The following is a 20,600-nucleotide window of genomic DNA, read 5'->3' as shown; positions in this document are numbered from 1 at the left end:
AATCTTCTTTATTAGTTTTGTAAATCTAAAACTAAATTGAGTCAAAATCATTGAGTAAATTTTGGTTTATTTATCAAAATAAAATTTTTGCTGCAATCTCTTTGAAGATGTAATCAATTAGTCTAATTAGGGCATCACTAATTTCTGCAAAGTCAGCATGTACAATCCACCTATCAGGAAATAATATTTGAGAATTAATAGAGACAGAGGTATAATATTTCCAGGCCTTATAGAATAATGGATTCCAACACAGGTTGAAAATATAACTGAAATGAATTAATTTTGGTAAGTTACTTAGTATTATATAAATTGGATTTAAAAAAAAGTGTCAAAATAATATATGATTTCACAAAGAAAAAAGAAGCTAAAGGTTCTTCCACCCATAACTTTGAATGTTGAGCTTATACAGGCCTAGTACAATAAACACAGTTCTTTACATACAGCTTTGAATTGCTTTGCTATGAAAGCCCTCATCCAGCCTTTGTCTTGGTGGTCAGCTTGGTATTTTTCTTGTGAGTGTTCCAGTAGGGAAAAGTATCGTATGAAGGAAGAGTAAAAAACCAAAGTTTTTAAAAAAAATCAGAATGAAGATGATAGCTTCTGGTATGCTAATTCAGCAACTATCCAGAGCTGACAACTCTTTTCCTAGAAGCTTCTTGAAAGATGTGAAGCATATACTGTTTCCAGGAACAGCCTGTTAATGCTATACATGTTTTCACTCTTCTTTTGTGTTCAGCAACTGCACAGCAAGGCTTATGAATTCTAATATATGAATAATATTCTAATAATAATGAATGAGAGTATCTTGCCCAGCGAGATACTACAAAGATCCATGAATTTCTAATGTTCGTGCATTCATATAATATGGCTAGAATGCCGGAACAGTGAAATTAGTGCAAAACAAGCTCACATCTCCTCTGAAACACAACACAGTGGTATAAGGACATCTCATGATGCTGGTGGTGTTCTTTAAGGAATCTTATTTCTTACTTTGTGTGGCCACACATAGCAAAGTGGATGAGGTTTGGCTGGTTCTGTATCCTTCCAGTCTTCGTGCAGCTCACTTGGATGGACATAAACTTTAATACAAAATTCCAGTCTTAACTGTTTCATTCCTAATAAAGCTAGCATTTCTAGACAGCAAAAGATATCACTGGGTAAAACCAAATCTGAGTTAACACAATTAAGAGCCACTTCACTCACTATTAACAATTCGATACTCACATTTTGTGACTGTCACCTGTGTCTTGCAATGTTAAATTTATGTTCTCCTGTTGAGTAATTTTAAGGCACTGCCCAGAGTGGGGCTCTAGAAAAGGCTGGTAGCTAGGAGAGTGTTATGTGAGCCAAATTATCCCCAGCATGACTAACAGGGTTGATATGAGAGATGAATTGGGCCCTATGTCCCTTTCCTGTAGGGAATACTTTCTCTGGAGCCAAAGTAACAGCTGCACTGTGCTCATGACTTAAAAAAAAAAGCTTGCATTTTTGGCAGAGTGAGTACACATGCCTTTCCCTTGACAGTACAGTAATTCTTATTTTTCTGAATGATTTGTACGAGGACACTTGTACAGCTCAGGTTAGATGGTTGTTTTTTTCCTATTGCACTCCTCTTTAAGAGTAAGCAGTAACCTACACTTGCCTCTTCTTCAAAGCTGAAATTCCCCTGGCTGGTACAACAGGTGCACTGTACTGATGGAGAGCAAAGACAGGGTGAAGTTCAGAGTGAGATTCCTGCACCAGGGTTAGCAGAAAGCACAGAGCAGTCTGCCAGCTTCTGTCCGGCGACACTGAGCCCCGAGACGTCCATGCTGCCTGCACAACACTGTGCATCTAAGGGAGGCAAGTTCTAGTTACATGGTAGGGTGTGCAGTACCTTTCAGTCTCCTGATAAGCCTACATTTCATGTGTAAAACTTGGCAAAAGACTTCATGTCAAATAATATTGAAGTAATGAACTTTCAGTTACCTTTGATTAAGCAGAAAGTAAATGTGCAGACATTAACCTCAGAGGAAGCCACCATTGTTCAAAAACTGTTCGAGTGTGACTGCAGATAGTAGCATAGAAGTATACATACTGCAGGCAAAAAAACTCCACTTTTTTTTCAGAAGAGCTTTTGAATCAGCCTAAGAATGAAAAAGGTCATTACATCAAACAGTTGAATCCATTTATAATATTGGTCATAATGCCTATAGGTTTCTACTGGGTTTCTATAAAATGTCATTGTTTTCACTCCCTTTAAATTCTGTGGGTTCATGGGTTCACCTACAGGGTCATTCTGAGCTGCTCCACTGTACCCTGGTCTCATCAAGAAACTCACTGCACACACAATAACCTCCTCCTGGGCTCTCTCTGGAGTGATCAGACTGGTTGAAGAGACGATCTACTCCAGCTCCACCCAGCGAGGGTGGATGAGACCATGCCAGTGTTAACATCTCAGCTCACCCAAAAGCATTTCCTGCAGCATCCACGCTGTCCTCACATCTTTACCTTTCTTTATACGTTACTCCAATGCTCACAGACCTTCCCATCTTCCCATCTCAGTACCAGGGAAGACGTTATAACTGTGTTATCTAGCATGGGTTGGTTGTTTTTTTTTTCACTTCATACTTGACCAGTGATAATTTTTCTTTAAAATGTCTTTTCTTTGGATCCTATGGTTATTTAGCCCCTGTTTCACTTGTGTTGGTGACAAAATCTTTGTATTTAATTTCATATTCAACGTATGCACTGTCCTTGTGTGTTGTGGGAGTTTCATAGCCAGATCTACCCCCCACTGGAGCTGCAGTTGGGCTTGTGGCTGGAAAGACACTCTGGGAGGGAAGCTGAGGACCAGGCAGGATAGTGTGGGGTAAGGTGAAAGAGGAAAGAGCAGGGTGGAGGATGGGGCAAACACCATTGAACCTACGTCGGCTTTAAGTTATTTGGAGTATGCTGAGTCCTTGCTGAAAGTCAGCCTCTGATAGATGATGCTGAGTTTCATGAGAAAAGCCAAAGCTGCCTGCAGCAGTAGTGGCTGAGCATGCAGGAAGAGCAGAACTGCCACTGCACATGGAGTACCTAATCACCAGCACACAGCAATCCATCCAGCCATCTCCCTCCAACAAACTCAAGTTTCAGCAGCTGACTGCAGATGGATTTATGCAGGAAGCATGGTGAGGCACAGACAAGAGGGGTCATAGAAGAGGCACTGAGCCAGGCTCGCTGCAAGGCTAAGGGTCTGTGCAAGGGCAGCCTGCTCCAGACAACAGTAGCCTTGATCAACAGCGATGGAAGTCACATTTGACCTGGTGCTATGGGCCAGACGGCTCCATGATGTGTGTACGTATACATATGCTGTACAAATAACCTCTGGGACTTCACTGGATAGGCATCAGTAAAGGTGATGAATAAGACAATTGATTGCAAACTGGGCAGATTTCTGTAATGAACTTAGTGTCCTGACAAGAACAGTATATAAAGAGCCTGAGGAATTGATTTAAGTTATATTCTACAAGACAGAAAAATGACAAGACATGATAATAAGGAAGTAAAATATGTACTTCATATAGTCTTCTTTTCCAAATAAAATCTGGTCATAAGTCTTACTTTTTATAACAATTTCACTTACTGAAACATTGCCTTTGCCTTTTCTGAATAAATGACTTCTACACTGCTATTTTCAACTTTGTGATCTTCAGACAAAATCAGTTGCAAAAGACCACTTTTAAAAAAAGGAGGCAAAAACAAGTTAAAAGATTTAATAGCTAATCTGTGGTAGGTTGCACTGGACCAAAAGAAGACATTAATTAACTACTCAATGTACATTTTTACAAATCCTATTCTTTTATCTGGTAAGCCTTATCTAATGCAGCACGTTAAGTATACAATACAAATATTTGAATGATCATGACATAATTACAAATCAGTTTGCCCATGCAATCCTAGCGAAACCCCAAGGAAGTCAAGTGGTTTCAGTGAGCACAGAAGATCCTTGTATTTCATTCATTTGCAAAGTAATTGGCATAATATAATTCATTCCAAACATATCTGCTGGAAGAGATAAGTGAGAAGAATAAACAGTGTAAACAGGCGGAATTATTTCACTAATGTAGGAGGCATTTCAAAGGCAACAATTTAATGGCAAGCTTTAATGTCAGTGTGGATTTAATGAAGTCAGAATACATTACATTGCTGAAAACTGCATTTGCAGATGTAAACCAGTATAGCTCCACCAACTTAGCTGGAACTTTACCAGTCTATAATTTCTAGCCTTGAAAAATCTTATCAAATAGTCTTAGTTACTTCTCCTTTCTCCCTCTTCTGTTTCTTTATAGATTAAGACTATTTTCTCCAGATTTTTTCCCCCCTATATCTCTATTCTTTCAGTATGTCTACTGGTTCTCTTCTCTTCACTTAGTCTCTTCAGCTTTCTCCAGGGACCTTCTTTTCATTTTTTCATAGAATAATCTTGGCTAGAAAGAACCTCTGGAGGTCATCTAGGCAAATGCCCCGCTCAAAGCGGGACTAATTTCAAAGTTAGTTCAGGTTGCTCAGGGCTTGCTTGTGCAGTTGAGTTTCCCGTATCTATGAGGATAAGGACTGCATGACCTCTGTGCCTTCCTCCAGTGCTCAACCCCTCATTTGAATTTTTATTTTATTATGTATTTTTGCAGATGTTCTCCTTTAAATAGCTTCCATAATTTTTCAACCTTGTTTAATCCTTGTGCCTGCCTCTACCCTTCTATCTCTTAAAGTGTTAGCAAACATACTATTTCCACACTTTCTCAGTTTTCTGATGCACTTCTATTTCTCCATAATCAAAAGACACTCCTTCCTTTGATACACAGGGTTATATTTACTTCTCACAAGATTCAAACTGATGCCATATGGGTAGAGGTCAGGTTGAATGACCACAGCTTATTGCCCAAAGCCATTCAGGTAACATGAATACTACTAGAACTGCCTACAACCCCCCTCTTATTCTCCTTTGCTGCTGCACATCCATCCCATCTTGCATTTGCAAGTGAGACTTGTGCCTAAAACCTGTAGATCCTCAGTGGTTTCTGAAAAAGTAGTGGCTGCTAAGCACGAAAAGGTGTTTATTTTGAAACAATCATTCCTCTCAATTTAATTTCTTCCCATTCTTCATGCATTTTACAACAGTCATTAAAATTAAAGCATTCATCCTTAAGCTTTGCTCTACTGCTATGTAAGCACCCTATGTGTTAGCTTTCTGCAACGGGACATCTCAGAGTACTGAAATGAGCTTTGTATCTTTGTGCTTCTGCGGCGGTGAGGATGGAGCTCTCTCCGCCCACCTCCTATTCTTTCTCATTACCCAATGCTTGGAACTGGAGTTTTGCTTATATATCATGATCAGTCTTCTCCAGTGTATGCAGTTTAAAAGAAATGGTTTGGAATTCTTGCTTCTTGCTGGATTACTTTGATATTCATAGTATTTGGAGATTTAGGCTTTCTGTTTGTTCTCAATTTGCAGAAGTCTTCAGATTTCAAATATTTGTTTCTTGTCATATAACAGTACTTATCCGCGGCCCACTTACAGAAAATGGTTTAATATGCACCTGAGAGCTATCATCTTCAGAGTATCCAAGAAGGCAACTCAGTATTCCCAACAAGACCAAATATTCTCAAGATTAAGCTGGATAGCAATATTCTTTGGAACAACCCAGACATCCTATCTACAATCCTAGACTCTCGCAAGGGATATTTGACTTTATTCTAGTGGCGAAGGTTCTTCCAATGCTACCCACCTTCATTCAAAGCCTGACCAGCTCACTCCTTAACTTCAGAAGAAAGCATGTCCTCCAACTCAATTTCTAGCTTACAAGATTCCTAAAATAACAGGTAACCCAGATCACAAAACAGCCATAAGACATAAAAGGCACTTCAAGCTCAAAAAACATACTTTAGGCTGTTTTGCCTTTGACAGAGTGGTCCCTGGCTCCTCTTGTACCCTGGTAAGAACAGAGGAAGTGCCTGAATGAGCTCCGTTCCACCTGTGCACCCTGTTCCCTCCAGCCATACAATAAGGTTATCACTTCTGAAGTTGCTCATGCAATCCTGGCTACCAGCGGACTGATGAACGAATTCACTGAACACAGTACTGGCCAAAACTATAAACATTTCTGCTTAAACCCTTTATCTGTCTTACTTTTTGTTGAAGCAAACAAGAAAACATTAAGCATTTAATAAAAAGAACACAAAAGGAATACTTGAAAAAAAGTTGTATGCACACCGCACGTCTTCTGGAGAGCATTGGTGGCTGGATAGACAGGTCTCACTGCCTGTGTTGACTTCGATCCTCATCCAACTTAGAAACATGGCTCACCATAGCCATCTGCATTGTAGATATTTTTGTTTAGATGGATGACGCTGAAAATCATTCCCTCATCTTTAACAGTGATTAGTCATTGACTAAATGGATTCCTGAGGAATTTTTCATTCAAGGCTAGATTCCTGCCCCCTGCCCACTTGCCTGAAGACATAGGTTTAATTGCAGCTATAAAAACTAGATTTCAGTACCAAACAACTCTAAGTCACATTTCATTAAAACAATTTCCAGAATTGCCTACTTCTTCTGAAAAGAAACCACTGCACTTGTACAGCAGTTGCCAGAGTATGGTCTCCGACCAACCAGTTTTCACTTTGCCCAGACAGAATAATCTAAGTGGGGCACTGAGTGTTAAAAGAAAACAACAGTCTGTTGACACCATGGCATCAGATTCAGCCTTGAGCTCTAGTTCCTTCGAAGTTGCTTGTGGAAACGTCTTCACTCTGGAGTGGACATGAAGGGGAAGGTTATCTGTGGGAGCACGTGGATGACACTGACCCTGAGGCAACACCTTTGAACCTTCGAGCTGCCCAGGGAGGTGGTTGAGCCACTATCGCTGGAAGTATTTAAAGACAGGTAGATGAAGTGCTTAGGGATATGATTTAGTAGTCGACAGGTATGATTAGGCTTGATGATCTCAAAGGTCTTTTCCAATCTAGTGATTCCACGATTCACCCTTTATATAGGGGTGAATCTATATAGGGAAAGAATGTGAAGAGCTGTCATTGAAGAGTAGCCATGAACAGGTTGAAAGCTTGTGGGTCAGAAGACTGAGGAAGCAAGAGGAACCTTGTGGTTGGTGTATACTACAGGCCACCTAATCAAAGAAATCCAACCGATGAAGCCTTCTTCCTCCAGCTACAGGAGCCTTCACGCTCACAAGCTCTCATCCTACTTGGGAACTTGAACCGCCCTGACATATGCTGGAAAAGTAGCATGGCAAGCTGTAGGCAATCCTAGAGCACACTGAAGAACATTAGCTTGTATCAGAAACAGCGTGACCAGAGGGTCCAGGGAGGTTATTCTCCCTCTGTACTCGGCACTGGTGAGACCGCTCCTTGAATACTGTGTTCAGTTCTGGGCCCCTCACCACAAGAAGGATGTTGAGGCTCTGGAGCGAGTCCAGAGAAGAGCAACAAAGCTGGTGAAGGGACTGGAGAATAGGCCTTATGAGGAACGGCTGAGAGAGCTTGGGTTGTTTAGCCTGGAGAAGAGGAGGCTGAGGGGAGACCTCATTGCTCTCTACAACTACCTGAAAGGAGATTGTAGAGAGGAGGGTGCTGGCCTCTTCTCCCAAGTGACAGGGGACAGGACAAGAGGGAATGGCCTCAAGCTCCGCCAGGGGAGGTTTAGGCTAGACGTTAGGAAAAAATTCTTTACAGAAAGGGTCATTGGGCACTGGAACAGGCTGCCCAGGGAGGTGGTTGAGTCACCTTCCCTGGAGGTGTTTAAGGCACGGGTGGTCGAGGCGCTGAGGGGCATGGTCTAGTGTTTGATAGGAACGGTTGGACTCGATGATCCGGTGGGTCTCTTCCAGCCGGGTGATTCCATGATTCTCAATCTGGCTAACAGACCCCCCACCCGAGGGGATGCGCTGCTCGCCCTGATGGTCACAAATACAAGCGAGTTTATCGGTGACACGAGGGAGGGAGGCAACCTGGGCTGCAGCGATCGCGCACCGGTGGGGTTCAAGGTCCCGAGGGCCAGGCGAGGAGGCCAGTCAGGACCCTACCGTTGAGGACAGCAGGCTCGCAGCTCCTGAGGGAGCGAGGCAGCGGGAGCGCAGCCGGCGAGCGCTCGCCCGCCCCCCGGCCGCCATTGGGCCGCGCCGCCGGGGGGCCGGGCCGCGGGGCCGCTTCGAAGCGCGGGCGCGGCCTCGCGGGGCTGCCCGGCCGCGGCGGGCGGCGGGCGCGGCGCATGGCGGGGCCGGCGCGGGCGGGCGGCGGGCGCTGAGGCGGCGCGGAGCCATGCGGGGGGGGGCGGCGGCGGCCGCGGTGCCGGCGCTGCTCTGCCTGCTGGCCGCCTCCTGGGCGGGGGCCCGAGCGGCTCCGCGGGGCCGCGGCGCGCCCCTCACCGCCGCCCCGCGCCTCTCCTCCTACGAGATCGTCACGCCCGTCCGAGTGGACGAGTTCGGGGAAGCCTTCCCTCCCGCGCGTCACTTCAGCGGGAGGAGGAGGAGAAGGAGCGCGGAGCCCGCGGCTTCCCGGGCGCACTACCGACTCAGCGCCTACGGGCAGGTCTTTCGGCTCAACCTGAGCGCCGACGCGGGCTTCGTGGCCGCCCGGTACCGCGTGGCGCACGTCGGGGCCCCGCGGCAGCCGCCCGCCCCCGACCTGCGCCACTGCTTCTACCGCGGGCACGTCAACGCGCAGGAGGCGCACAGGGCGGTCTTCAGCATCTGCGGGGGCTTGGTAAGAGTTCGTGCCTCCCTCGGCTCCGCTCCTGCCCTTCTCGCCCCGGGGGGAGCGCGGGGGTCAGGGCGGGGGGTGCCTGGGGGTCGCTCCGGTCGGGAAGTGCCTCGGCAGCTTGGAGTCGCGGTGATGCTGTTTTGGCGGGATGGACAAACGCTGCTCCCGGAGGGTCTGTCGCTGGGCTGCCATAGGGTGGGTTGGTGCAACTCCTGTCGTCGGGTGCCTTTTTTCATCCTGATGTGACTCCTGGTGTCAGGTGCTGCATCGTGAGAAACTCCCTTGATGTCAGGAGTTCCTCTTGCGCTAGCTCCTGACATTAGCAGTTACATGAGGAGGAAGAAGCATCCCTGTAAAAAGCCACAGTAAGCTATTAGGAACATCAGGAAAAAAATTTTCACGGAAAGGGTCATTGGGCACTGGCACAGGCTGCCCAGGGAGGTGGTTGAGTCACCTTCCCTGGAGGTGTTTAAGGCACGGGTGGACGAGGTGCTAAGGGGCATGGTTTAGTGTTTGATAGGAATGGTTGGACTCGATGATCCGGTGGGTCTCTTCCAACCTGATGATGATTCTATGATTCTGTTGTTTCGATAAAACAATGCCGTTAGTCATCATCAGTTACCTGTTTGTAGCTTTATAGGTACCATGTAGTTATAAGTGAGGAATGGTGGTGCTTGTGATGATAAGAACTACTGTTGGTATCTTCCTTCCTCCGCTTTCAGCCGTGTTGTAGAAGTGTGTCATGTTCTAATAACTGTGCAGTAATGTTTTCTAGTCCAGTTTCTGTTAAAAGGGAATGCGAAGCCTCCTGTTAACTTCAGTGAGAGTGTGTCTACAAAATGCTTCTTAAGAACTGAATTGAGCAAGCGAATAAAAACTCTATTGATTGATACACATTCTTTGCTTATCCCTTGAGAGCATTCCTTCTGTCTTCCAAAGTGGTAATGAAGAAGCAGTGTCACACAACTGCCTATCAAAACACATGTTCTGTGTTGCTAATTTTACGGTTTTGTGTCAAGAAGCAAGATGACTCACACCTAGCTCCTTACCCCATCACTGTTCATTGAATTGCTGAGGATAAATATCAGTAACGTGCACGCTGTAAAAATATGCTGTAAACATTACTGTGAATTTGAGTTGATGTCACATGTTTTTTGCAGTCGCTCAGAAAATTCAAATGCAAGTCTTTAATTTCTGGGAACTGAAAAAATCCAGTCGTATTCCAGTCTTTTTCTTGTAGCCTATAGAAAATGGAATGGAGTTGGCTGGATGCGTGCAGGAGGGTGTAATGCATATTAAAAGAAGGCAATAGACATGGTGGAAGAAAGGATCAGAAATAATTGGTACTTGAGAAAGACACCTCTGTCTAGTGATTGCTGTTGGATATGTGGATGTATGCTGCCTCGTCTTTGGGTTGAGGCCTGTAAGCTTGGGATAGTCCTTGGAAATTACTGGAGAAGCAAGTGTTCAAAAGCAGTAATTTTATGTTCATCAAAGTTTTGCCATTTATCTTGCTTCACAGATGTCTGCCGTTGGTTCTTGTCTGCATTATACAAAACTCAATTTAAACTTATACCAATTCCCCTGATATGTTGCACTTCTAAATCAGAGGGAGTAGAAAGTGGAGGAATCAGGAATATCAGGGCTTTTCTCCTCATGTTTCTTGTTCTAGTAGATGCTCACATACCATGATTCAGCCTGGAGAAGAGAAGGCTCCAAAGAGACCTTAGAACAACCTTCCAGTAACTGAAAGGGGCCTACAAGAAAGCTGGAGAGGGACTTTTAACAAAGGCTTGGGACTGGCAGTGGCTACAAACTGGAGAGAGAGAGAGGCAGATTTAGACTAGACATAACAAGGAATTTCTTCACCATGAGGGTGGTGAGGCACTGGAACAGGTTGCCCAGGGAAGTTGTGGATGCCCCATCCCTGGAGGTGTTCAAGGCCAGGTTGGATGGGGACTTGGGAAGCCTGATGCAGTGGGAGGTGTCCCTGCCCATGGCAGGGGGGCTGGAACTGGATGACCTTTAAGGTCCTTTCCAACCCAAACCATGCTATAATTCTATGATGTTGAGAATAGTATCATAGTCTATATGGGGTAAATATAAGAAATTTTAAAACCTTCTCTTTTCATAACTTTTTTTACTTATTTTAATTCTGTCCCTACAAATATTGCTTGTCATTACTTGAAGGGACCACATGTGCTGAAAATAATTTTTCCTGAAAAACATGCACTGACTGCACTTAAAAGTTGTATCAACTACCTATTATTTAGCAGTTCTCAAACTCTTCCGCACAAGACCCTCCTCTTCTGCGTAATAATTTGAACGTCTCACTTGTCTCTCACTGCTTTGCTGATTTGTTAGCCTGTATCACGTGTACTTCCACTAAGAAATCCTTGAGTGCCTTTAAACTCAGCCTTTGCCTCTTCCAGATGAGCCTTGTGAACTTATACTGCAGCTTCCAGCTGGACTTCATGTCCTCAGCTGTTTCCTGGCTGACACAGTGCCTAGTCTGAGCAAAAGCCTTGTCCCAGAATTTGCAGCTCTGTCTGGAGACCTTCTGTCACTGCTCATTTTACCTTCTGACCCAGCAGGTACAGCCTTGCAGAGGGTATGTAACATATCCAGCATTGTGAGGTTTTTGGAAGGTGAAGCCGAACCTTGCACGGGTGCTGGTGCATATTTTGTGGGAAGTGCCTATGGTTCCCAGGGGGGCAACTGTATGGAGATGAAGAGGTGGTCATAGCCACCTGGTTGCCAGTATCAGCACAGAGTATCCTCCAGCCTGTCTCAGAGCCTTCTGCCTGTGTTCTACCTCATTTGCATTGATCTGAAGTGTTACACTCTTAATGTGTCTGCCAGGGGAAGACAGGTCTTTTTGCAGTCAAGAGGAGGACTGTGAAATGAGGGAGATAGAGACCAGGTGGAATTTTCCTATGCAATCTTGTCCTCCCTGAATGCATTCTTTACTCCCTGGTGGGGCTACCCTCGAAAGTTAATAAAAAGATATTTGTTCTCAAGGGTTTTAGATTTCATATTTTTGTGCATTCAACAAATACACCTGCAAAAATAAGCTAATCAGTTATTGCTCTTTTACTAAACAGTACCAGGCTTAATAAATCCATGCAAATATTTAAGTGGGACTGCTGCTGAGGTAAGATACTGTTTATTGTGAGACACTAGAAACTAGACTAGTGACTTGGTAGCCCTATATTGTATCTACTTTAAATAAAATCTCTCTCCTTTGTAGCATCCATCTTCTTCAATGCTTCATGTATGGAAATTAAAATAGAAGAGATTGCTTTGAACAATTAGCTATAATTTTATCTTCCAGCTTTGCATGTATAAGGCAATTGCAGTAGACCAATGTTCTGAAAGCTAGGGAGGAAAAACGGACATCGATTTAGATGGAAAACTGCAGGAAATTTAGCAATGGAATTTTAAAAATTGCTCTGAAGTTGTGCCTGAGTGATCTGAAGTTAAATCGGGTACTTGAGTTCACTTTATCCTATAGGTATCTGTCCCCAAGCTCTGTGCCTACCTTCATTCACAGCTTCACTGCTGCTTACCAATTTCCTTCTTTTCTTTTTTTGCATTCTCAAGTTGTGTGTTCTGCCCCTCAAGCTCTGCTTTCTCTTTTCACCCTCAGTAAAGCCTTTTTCTGAGTGTGCCAAGAGCGTGTACAACCCAGAGTACCCGTGAAGCATTGCTTAATGGCTCCTGACACCCTGTGTGCAGTTTTGTTGTGTTACATTTCAGAGCATGCCCTGGGTTCAGGGATGCAAATGGCAAAGGGAGGTTAGAAGGTCAGCGGGGAGTCTGTAGTAATTGCAAGGAAGGAGTGTGTAATTAGGGAAGTTTGGGATGCCATCAAAGGCAGAAGGTCATTTGGAGTGATGGCCTGGGTGCCTAGTTGAACATCTGATCACATACAGGCATATTGCTTGCATCTTTAGCGTAATTTTTGGAATTTCACCCTTCATTTCACTTTACTTCCTTAAGTTCTGCGTGTTTTTTTACTGCATTGGTCAATTATAAATTTCTGCAAACATGGGAAACAAGATCTGCTGAGGATGTCCCTGGATATATGTAAAAAAAATCATTTAACTTTCAAGAACATGTGACTTAAAAGTTTATTAACAAATATTAGCAAATACCAGTGAATAAAGTGTCACCATTTATAACTCGAATGAGCCTTCAGTTCCTAGCAGACCCCTGTCTGAAGAAAGGAGCTTTATTTATATTTGTTTTAATCCTCAACGAGTGCTATAAAACCAAGTTGTTTAGTCCCTTGAGAAGCCTGGTATTCTTTTGTGGAGGTCAGGAATGTGTTGACTGATGCTGAGAATAGTTAAAATCAGTTTTTGTGAGCTGAGAGAATGCCTAAGTGCAAAGGTAGTTTATGTGATCTACTGTGAGAAAGGCAAAGATAAGAAAGGAAGAAACACTTTTTGAGTCTGCAGTCTCTGGTTTATAGAGCGATTTCACATGCTCACTGACTGGCAAAAGTTAGGAGTAGGAAAGTACATGTGAATCTCTTTTTGCATGGAACCGCTAGCTATCAGCTTTCTGCAGTCCCGGAAGGTAGGGCTGCTTTGTTGTGATGTGGCTTCTGGAGAGTAACAAGGCCTGTGTGATAAATTCCTTCCTTGGGAGCTCCAGGAAGCCCCTTGGTAACATTCCTTTACTGCATATCAAACTAATTTTGTCTGGAGATTGGCAGGAATATGAACCCAAGTGTGGATCTTAAAAATTGCCACAGTACAAGAGTCTGTGTTTATTTTTTTTACTAATATGGATCAGCGGATCACCTCTCTGAGAGATTTTTGAAAACAATTCTGTCTGCTCTTATGGATGAGTGCAGTGGTTCCTTTTCAGGAAAAGTAGGCAATCCTGGAATTTATTTTAATGAAATATAGTTTTAAATTTTTTGGTTTAATACTAAACCAAAACAAAAAACCCCACAAATAAACCTACAGTTCCCAACCCTCCCTGAAAACGCTAGAAGCTGATGCCAGAATAGCCAGAATCTAGTTTCTTTTGGTGATCTAGTGCAGGTAACAGGCTCCGGATATTTGCTCCTTAGTTTTGTGTTGCTTAGTGCTACTGATTTCAATGAATTAAACTACATTGGTTTTCCAATGAAAGCCTTAACCCTGTAACTTGAAGATACGCTTACCTTGATGTAAATTAATACTTTAACTTCTCGTCGGTCACTTCAAAAAGCTATCTTCTAAATCTGAAAGGCAGATTAATTTTCAGCATTCAGGTCACATTTATAAACCTATGAGCATTCATAAACTACATATTAGCTTTTGTAGGTTTTTTTATCTTAATGTAGAGAATCCATTATAAGCTAGGAAAAAAATGTATGACAATCTGTTCTTGTTTGGACAAACTAAGTCTTGTTGCTGCTGACTGGCTGATGTGATGATTTCCACCTTATAGCTCTGGTTTCAGTTGTCATGTAAGAGTACAAGGTGAGTCTCTAGCCCTGAATCTCTGCAATACAACAGTCAAAAATTTCAGCGCGTCCGTTATCACTCTTTACATTTGTTCTGTCACACCAGCACAAAATGGTTTCAAGTACAAGGACTGATTTTGCAAGTAAAAGGTAAAATGCTGGGCTCTCGGGAATTAGACCAAACTCTACCTTCTCTACAATGAAAAGTTCTAGGTAAAGAATTTTGTACTTGATTGCTTAATTTGATTTTTTTTCCCATTTGATTTTATCTTTGCTGCTTTCTTCTCTGATTATTTATTCAGTTACTCTTGTCTAATTTGATTTAAAATTTTTATCTCATTTACTTTGGTTTGTTTTCTTATTAGCTTTTCCTCAATATACATTCTCAGAAGCAGGCCCAGTTTTTAAGTATCTCCACTTCTGTGATGCTTAATCTAGCATTTTTCAACAATAGTCTATGTTAATGACTGCAGTTGCCTGAAATCTTCCCAGTCTTGCTCTGCTGGTCACAGGATGAATGGCAGGTATATCTTACTATTGCTATCTCATCTCTCTTTAGCTTTGTAGATGCTAGATGTCTTTTTCACATATATCTGGAAGTGGGCCATAACACTTGAGTTTACTTGAATATGATCCTGTATCCCAAAGTCAAATTCTGCCTGTCTGCACTGTTCGTTGCACAATTTGTTATAAAATAGTAAGACAGTGTAGGTCCCCCCTGCATATGTTACAAAAAAAACTTGAAACATACCTGATAGATTATCTCTGTCTCTGCTTTTTATGAAAACATCTCCACAGATGCAATGCTTTTACACAGGGACCAGCAAAGATGAACGAATGCCGGTGGTTATTGGCAACTGTAAGCTGAGAAAATACGTGGGGCTGTGAAATGTGCAGCTGAGGTCTGTCACAGAAAATGTCTCTCGGATGCAGTAGGGTCTGAGTACAGATCTACTTTTCACCAGCAGTTCTGCATGAATTGTCCTTTATGTAGGCACATTGACTTCTGTTTAACGTTTTATCCCAAGGGTGCTCAGACATTGCTGGCCCACTTTTTGCCCACATCCTGAGTCTGGTAGCCTTCTTCTTGGCAGCTGTTTGAGCACATTCTGTTTTCCGGATAAATTGTCCTGCTGGGTGCAGCCTCTTCTTAACTACAGCCTTTATAGGCGATCCACAATCTCTCTTTCATCATTTTGGGTTTATGTGACATGGGTGAATTTGCTGGAAAGCTGTGGGCAGCCACAGAAGGTAAAAATTATATATATGCGTATATTCATTAAACTTCTAGGAAGTATGCAGAACATAGTGTTCATGAATGTAAGTGATTGGCCCTTTGGAACATATGGCCCTTTGGTATCACTAGATGAGCCAAATTACTGAAATGGCATGCAAAACAGCTCTTTTTTGGTCTTAAATAAATGTGTCCAGCCCTAGGTGTTTGTCAGCAGTTGGCAGTTATGGATCTCTGGAAACTGTGCTCTTGGGGAATAGATAGGCTTCCCATGTGAGATAACATATCTGCAATAGTCTCAGTTGCCATTCTGTGTAGTCTCATGTAGAAAACAGTGAGGTAGCAAATTCAGACACTGATAACAGGCTGTACCTTGTGGGAATACTCGTACTGGCAAAAGTACTCAAGGTAACTTACTTTGTGGTTGACTAAAACTGGTGAAAATCTAACCATACCTTGCATGTACTTGAGTGATAATTGCCTGATGGCATATGTGAGGTTGAAAGGACGTTTTGGAGCTGTTCATCTTCCAGTGAAAGAAGAAGGTGGTTCTGCATGTACTTAAAAACATCAAAGCTAGGAAGTTCTCTTTAAACAAAGGTAAGTTGCAAAAGTACATTTGCTTGACATTTACAGAGACAGACAAGATTATATGATGGAGTTTCCTCTGGTATTAAGTGTACAGATCTCCCTAGATCTGTGTTCTGTGGAAATACTTAGCTTGATGATTACTTACCCAAACCCCCTAAAAGCTAAACATCAAAAGCCACCCCTAGAGAAAACCCCAACCAACAACAAAAAAACCCTTCTTAATGTATATTTATAATGCATTTCACTAGTTTCAACAGATAGAGCAGAATAGCTGCTTTTCAATAGTGAAATCTCCATATACAAATCTGTGATAAAAAATGTTATGTGTAATTTTTATCTGACTTGTCTAGCTTTCTCACTGTGAATTGTATATAAAGGTAAAACTAAATTGCCTCTCTTCCTTCCACTCCAATGAATCTTGTTAATTGCCGTGATCCCTCCTCTTTCCAGCTGTCATTGAGACTGTTATTGTAACATTCTCTGAAGTTCTCTGCTAATAGTTGTTGATATAAATTGTATTTAGAAACTCCCAGAATACACAATGGAACTTACAGGAAAGCTGGGGAGGGGCTCTTTATCAGGGAGTACAGTGATAGAACCAGGGGTAACAGTTTTAAGATGAAAGAGGGGAGATGTAGATTAGATACTAAGAAGAAATTTTTTGCTCTGAGGGTGGTGAGGCACTGGCGCAGGTTGTCCAGGGAAGTTGTGGATGCTCCATCCCTGGAGGTTATCAAGGCCAGGTTGGATGAGGCTTTGAGCATCCTGATCTTACGGAAGGTGTCCCTGCCCGTAGCAGAGAGGTTGGAACCAGTTGATCTTTAAGGTCCTTTCCAACCTGAACCATTCTGTGATTCTATACAATTTTTACCAGGATTGAGCCAGATTTGCTTGCCAAAAACGCCTTACAAGGTAAGGCTGTATCTAAGAGCCAGGATTACACTTCCTGCGAGTATATCCTTTCCCCTATGCATTATGCAAAATGGAAATACGTTTGTGTGTATGTGTTCCTTGGTGAAAGTAACTTGGCAGTGAGGACACTAGATCCAGTGCTACAGTTATCAGCGTAGTTAATCGGATGTCGTCTAAACATACAAATAGGTAAGATCCCTTTAGTAGTTTATATGGAACTTAAATTCCTATCTGTAATTATATAGATTTATTTAACAAAGGATTAAGCGGCTCTTCACACCGGGACACTTTTGAGCACGGGTAGGTGCCTCATGAGTTGTGTTAAAGATGTGATTAAATGTGCTGAAGGTGTGATTATATCTGCTGATGAAATCTTAACATCACAGAATTTGTAAGGAGATCAATTGTAGTTAAACTTAGGATAAAAGATTATTTCCCCTATAACAAGCTTTTAGCATTTTCTATTTCTTTCTAAGAAATTCAAAACCAATGTTGTTTCAGTCACTTCAAAAAGGTGTTCCACCAGGTAATGCTTATGCATTGTTAGATATTTCTTACCTGTTGCTTAGCTGGTGTACTATTTATTATTATTTTATTATTATTTTCCTATTTCTGTTATATTAACTCTAGTTTTAATTAAAACATTAGCTTGCAACCACTACCTTTTACTGTATTTCTAGTTGGATTATTGTCTAGTAGAAATATTTTTTCCAGATGTTGGCAGTATACCATGATCAGATAACCTCTAATACTTTTTTCTTCAGTGAACTAATTAAGCCATGCTGAAGTCTTTCATTAGAAAACATTGTAACAGTGGAGCAGGAAGAAAAGGGTGAAGGGCTTCTCACATGATTCAGAAGAGCTTTGAATTAACACAAGAAGGAGGGAGGGAAGAAGGAAAGAGAGTAATATAAAAGGAATGGGGTTTGTAATTTACTTTGACCATGAAAGTACTCTTGCTGGTTTCTTGTTGTAAATCGCTTGCAGTTTTTTGAGTTTGTGTTAAGAAGTCATATCATGAGGGCATAAAAATACTTGAATACATCAGAGGAGCTTACCTGGGAGGGAGTCTGCCAGTTTAGAGTCCCTTTTTCCAGAACTGCAGTTGTTGTTTTGGAATTTTTCTGAAAGCTTTCCAATTTTGCTGTTGGACATATTAAGATTGATTCCACGTTTCTGAAACCTGCTTTATATCCTTATGTTTTCCATGTGTTCTATGAAGTTGCCATTATACACAAGGATATAATTTGTACATGGGCATGGTACATACTTGAACCATAAATTCCACAATATTTATTTCTTCTACTCTTGGGTTAGAACAAATACATTGATTAAGACTGTACAGTTTTAAACTACTTTAAATCCCTAAGACATACCATATATTGTGAGTATCTGTGTTGATCCGTTGAACCTTGATTTAATATAAGGTGTCTAACTCATCCAAAGTATTTTAAGTCCAAGATATAAATTACCTTTCTCATGTGGGTTTTCTCATAAATTTCTTCAAATCAATGCATATGCATAGTGCTGGGTTGCACTCTCTCTTTGGACCGCTTATTTATGATGTGCAAGAGGCTGTTTTCAATTTTGTAGTCCACTTCTACTGAAGAGATCTTTTAAATGTACGTTTACTTCTTTATCTGAGAACAGAAATAGAATGTTTCAGGAGATTTCTTGTTACATGATTTGAGAGGCATCTGTAGATAAGTAAATCCAGTTCATTTCTGATTTCATTTCCTGCAAATGCTTAGGCTCCTGTTTCAGCAACCTCCCTCTGTATATCTAAGTGACTTTGGTTTATTTGGTTTTTCCAAAAGTATTTTTCATTTGGGTCTCTCAGACCTTTTCCTTGTGTGCCTAACTCACAGTAATAGCTCCATTTGCATTGGCCATCTGTCACCTTAACCTGTATCACCTTCATGAATGAAAGACTATAAAACAGTGTAGCTGGTGATTGAGTTTTTGTACACCCTTGTATTCGGAAAATGAGGAGATAACCACATGTAGTGACGAAAATCCAGCTTTAGTCTTCATAGAGAATATAAAGGACTGGAACTGATGGCTTCAAGCTTGATGTCTGCTTGGGTTTTAAATGACAAGGAGCATATACCCTTCTTAAGACAGAACACTGGTTTTTGTCTCTTATCCTTTGGTTTTTTCTCACATACAATATCATGAGTTCTTCTTAACTGTAGACAGGTCAGATAGACTGTAAAGTAATGAAAGTTGAGCCACATATGTTGCCAGGCATTTTATATTCATTGTTGGGCTCAGCTTGATATGCAGGCTTCCGAGTTGCTTGATGGTCTGGCTTTACAGTTGACTTTTGCTGATATGAAGTTGCTTTTTCCACCCCCTCCAGGAAAAATTGTTCTCTATTCCAGGTGACCCTTGCTATTTCAGCTGAAAAATCTTTAAAATATCTCTCTTTGGTAGGAGGCATAAATATTTAACAAAATAGATGAGTTGGTATGATATCCAGTCTACATGATTTCCATTGCTAGTGCATAAAAAAGTGTGGTTAGTGTACATCTAGACAAGGGGCAAGACAGGACTACTGCTTTCAGAGTATCAGCAGTCCTAGACTGCCAGAGATCAGATATGGTGCCTCATGTTGCCTCTTCCCAGTCCTCTGGATAGGATAATGGTGCATAAATGTGGTTTTGAATTCCTAGATGGGTTTTTTTGTCTGTAAACACTTGGTTGTTTGGGTTTGGCGTCAGGAGTTTGAATGGAATTTTCAAAGTGATCAAACTCTTCAATGACACTTCAATGAAATGTCAGCTTTGAATTCCTGGCACTTGTTTCAAAGACTTTAAAAAGAATATCATGTTAGCGCTGTTTCTAATCTATGGGCAAAATGCAATCTTAGAAGAAAAATATTATATAAATTATGTATAGGACAGAAGGCAGCAAACTAGCCTAAAATTTGGACAACGCAGACACTGAATTTCTTGAAGGCTTCTGCTTACATTTGTACAGTTCCCAGCTGGTCTTGCTTGATTGTATGTATATACTCTTTACTTTTGTGATGTCCTTTGTTTTGTTAACTCTGTATAGTGATTACCTGTGATACGTTTTTAATATGCAAGGTAGTCTGTTATGAGTTATTCTGTTGGGACAAGTCTCTGAAAGCAAACTTCTCTTTGCCTTACTTTCAAGCTTCCATCTCCAGCTTCCACTGAAGTTTCCTCTGTCTCACGTGTAAATTTACTTTCATTAATTTCAAAATATTATCATAAATAGTTATTATTTCAATGAAAATTATTTTCCCATGAGTATTTTTAGTGGAAAATAAATCAATTACTTCTCTTACTTTCAGATGGGCACCTTTAAGACACATGATGGTGAATATTTTTTAGAACCTCTGATGAAAGCGGATGGAGGTGATCATGAAGATGATGAGCATAACAAACCACATCTTATATACAGGCATGAAGAACTTAAAAAAAAGTATCAGAAGACCCATAAGCCTTGTGAAGTTTCAGGTATAGTCATACTTTAAATTTCACTGTGACTTTTTCAAATTACAGATGTTAAAAAAAGCAAGATTTAATTTTCATAAATAATATTTGTCTCCAGATTGTTCCATTAGAACCTACATGTCTCTTTCATGTAGGCTTGGCAGCTGTATCTTTTCTGCCATTGACTAATTCA

General features: G+C 41.7%; 1 protein-coding gene across 1 annotated transcript in view; it reads left to right on the top strand.

Annotated features, from left to right (window-relative positions):
* The first annotated feature begins 8,301 nt into the window (after window positions 1–8,301).
* Window positions 8,302–20,600, top strand: part of ADAMTS20 (ADAM metallopeptidase with thrombospondin type 1 motif 20) — an 84,029-nt gene continuing 71,730 nt past the window's right edge. Inside the window, exons 1-2 of the mRNA XM_069866147.1 lie at window positions 8,302–8,745; window positions 20,266–20,431. Of these exons, the coding sequence (XP_069722248.1) occupies window positions 8,302–8,745; window positions 20,266–20,431 (610 nt within the window). The remainder of the gene's footprint in view (window positions 8,746–20,265; window positions 20,432–20,600) is intronic.

The sequence above is a fragment of the Phaenicophaeus curvirostris genome, chromosome 1 (assembly GCF_032191515.1).
Source record: "Phaenicophaeus curvirostris isolate KB17595 chromosome 1, BPBGC_Pcur_1.0, whole genome shotgun sequence".
NCBI lineage: Eukaryota > Metazoa > Chordata > Aves > Cuculiformes > Cuculidae > Phaenicophaeus > Phaenicophaeus curvirostris.
The sequence above is the reverse complement of the archived record's forward strand: the minus strand, read 5'-3'. Positions and strand labels throughout refer to the sequence as shown.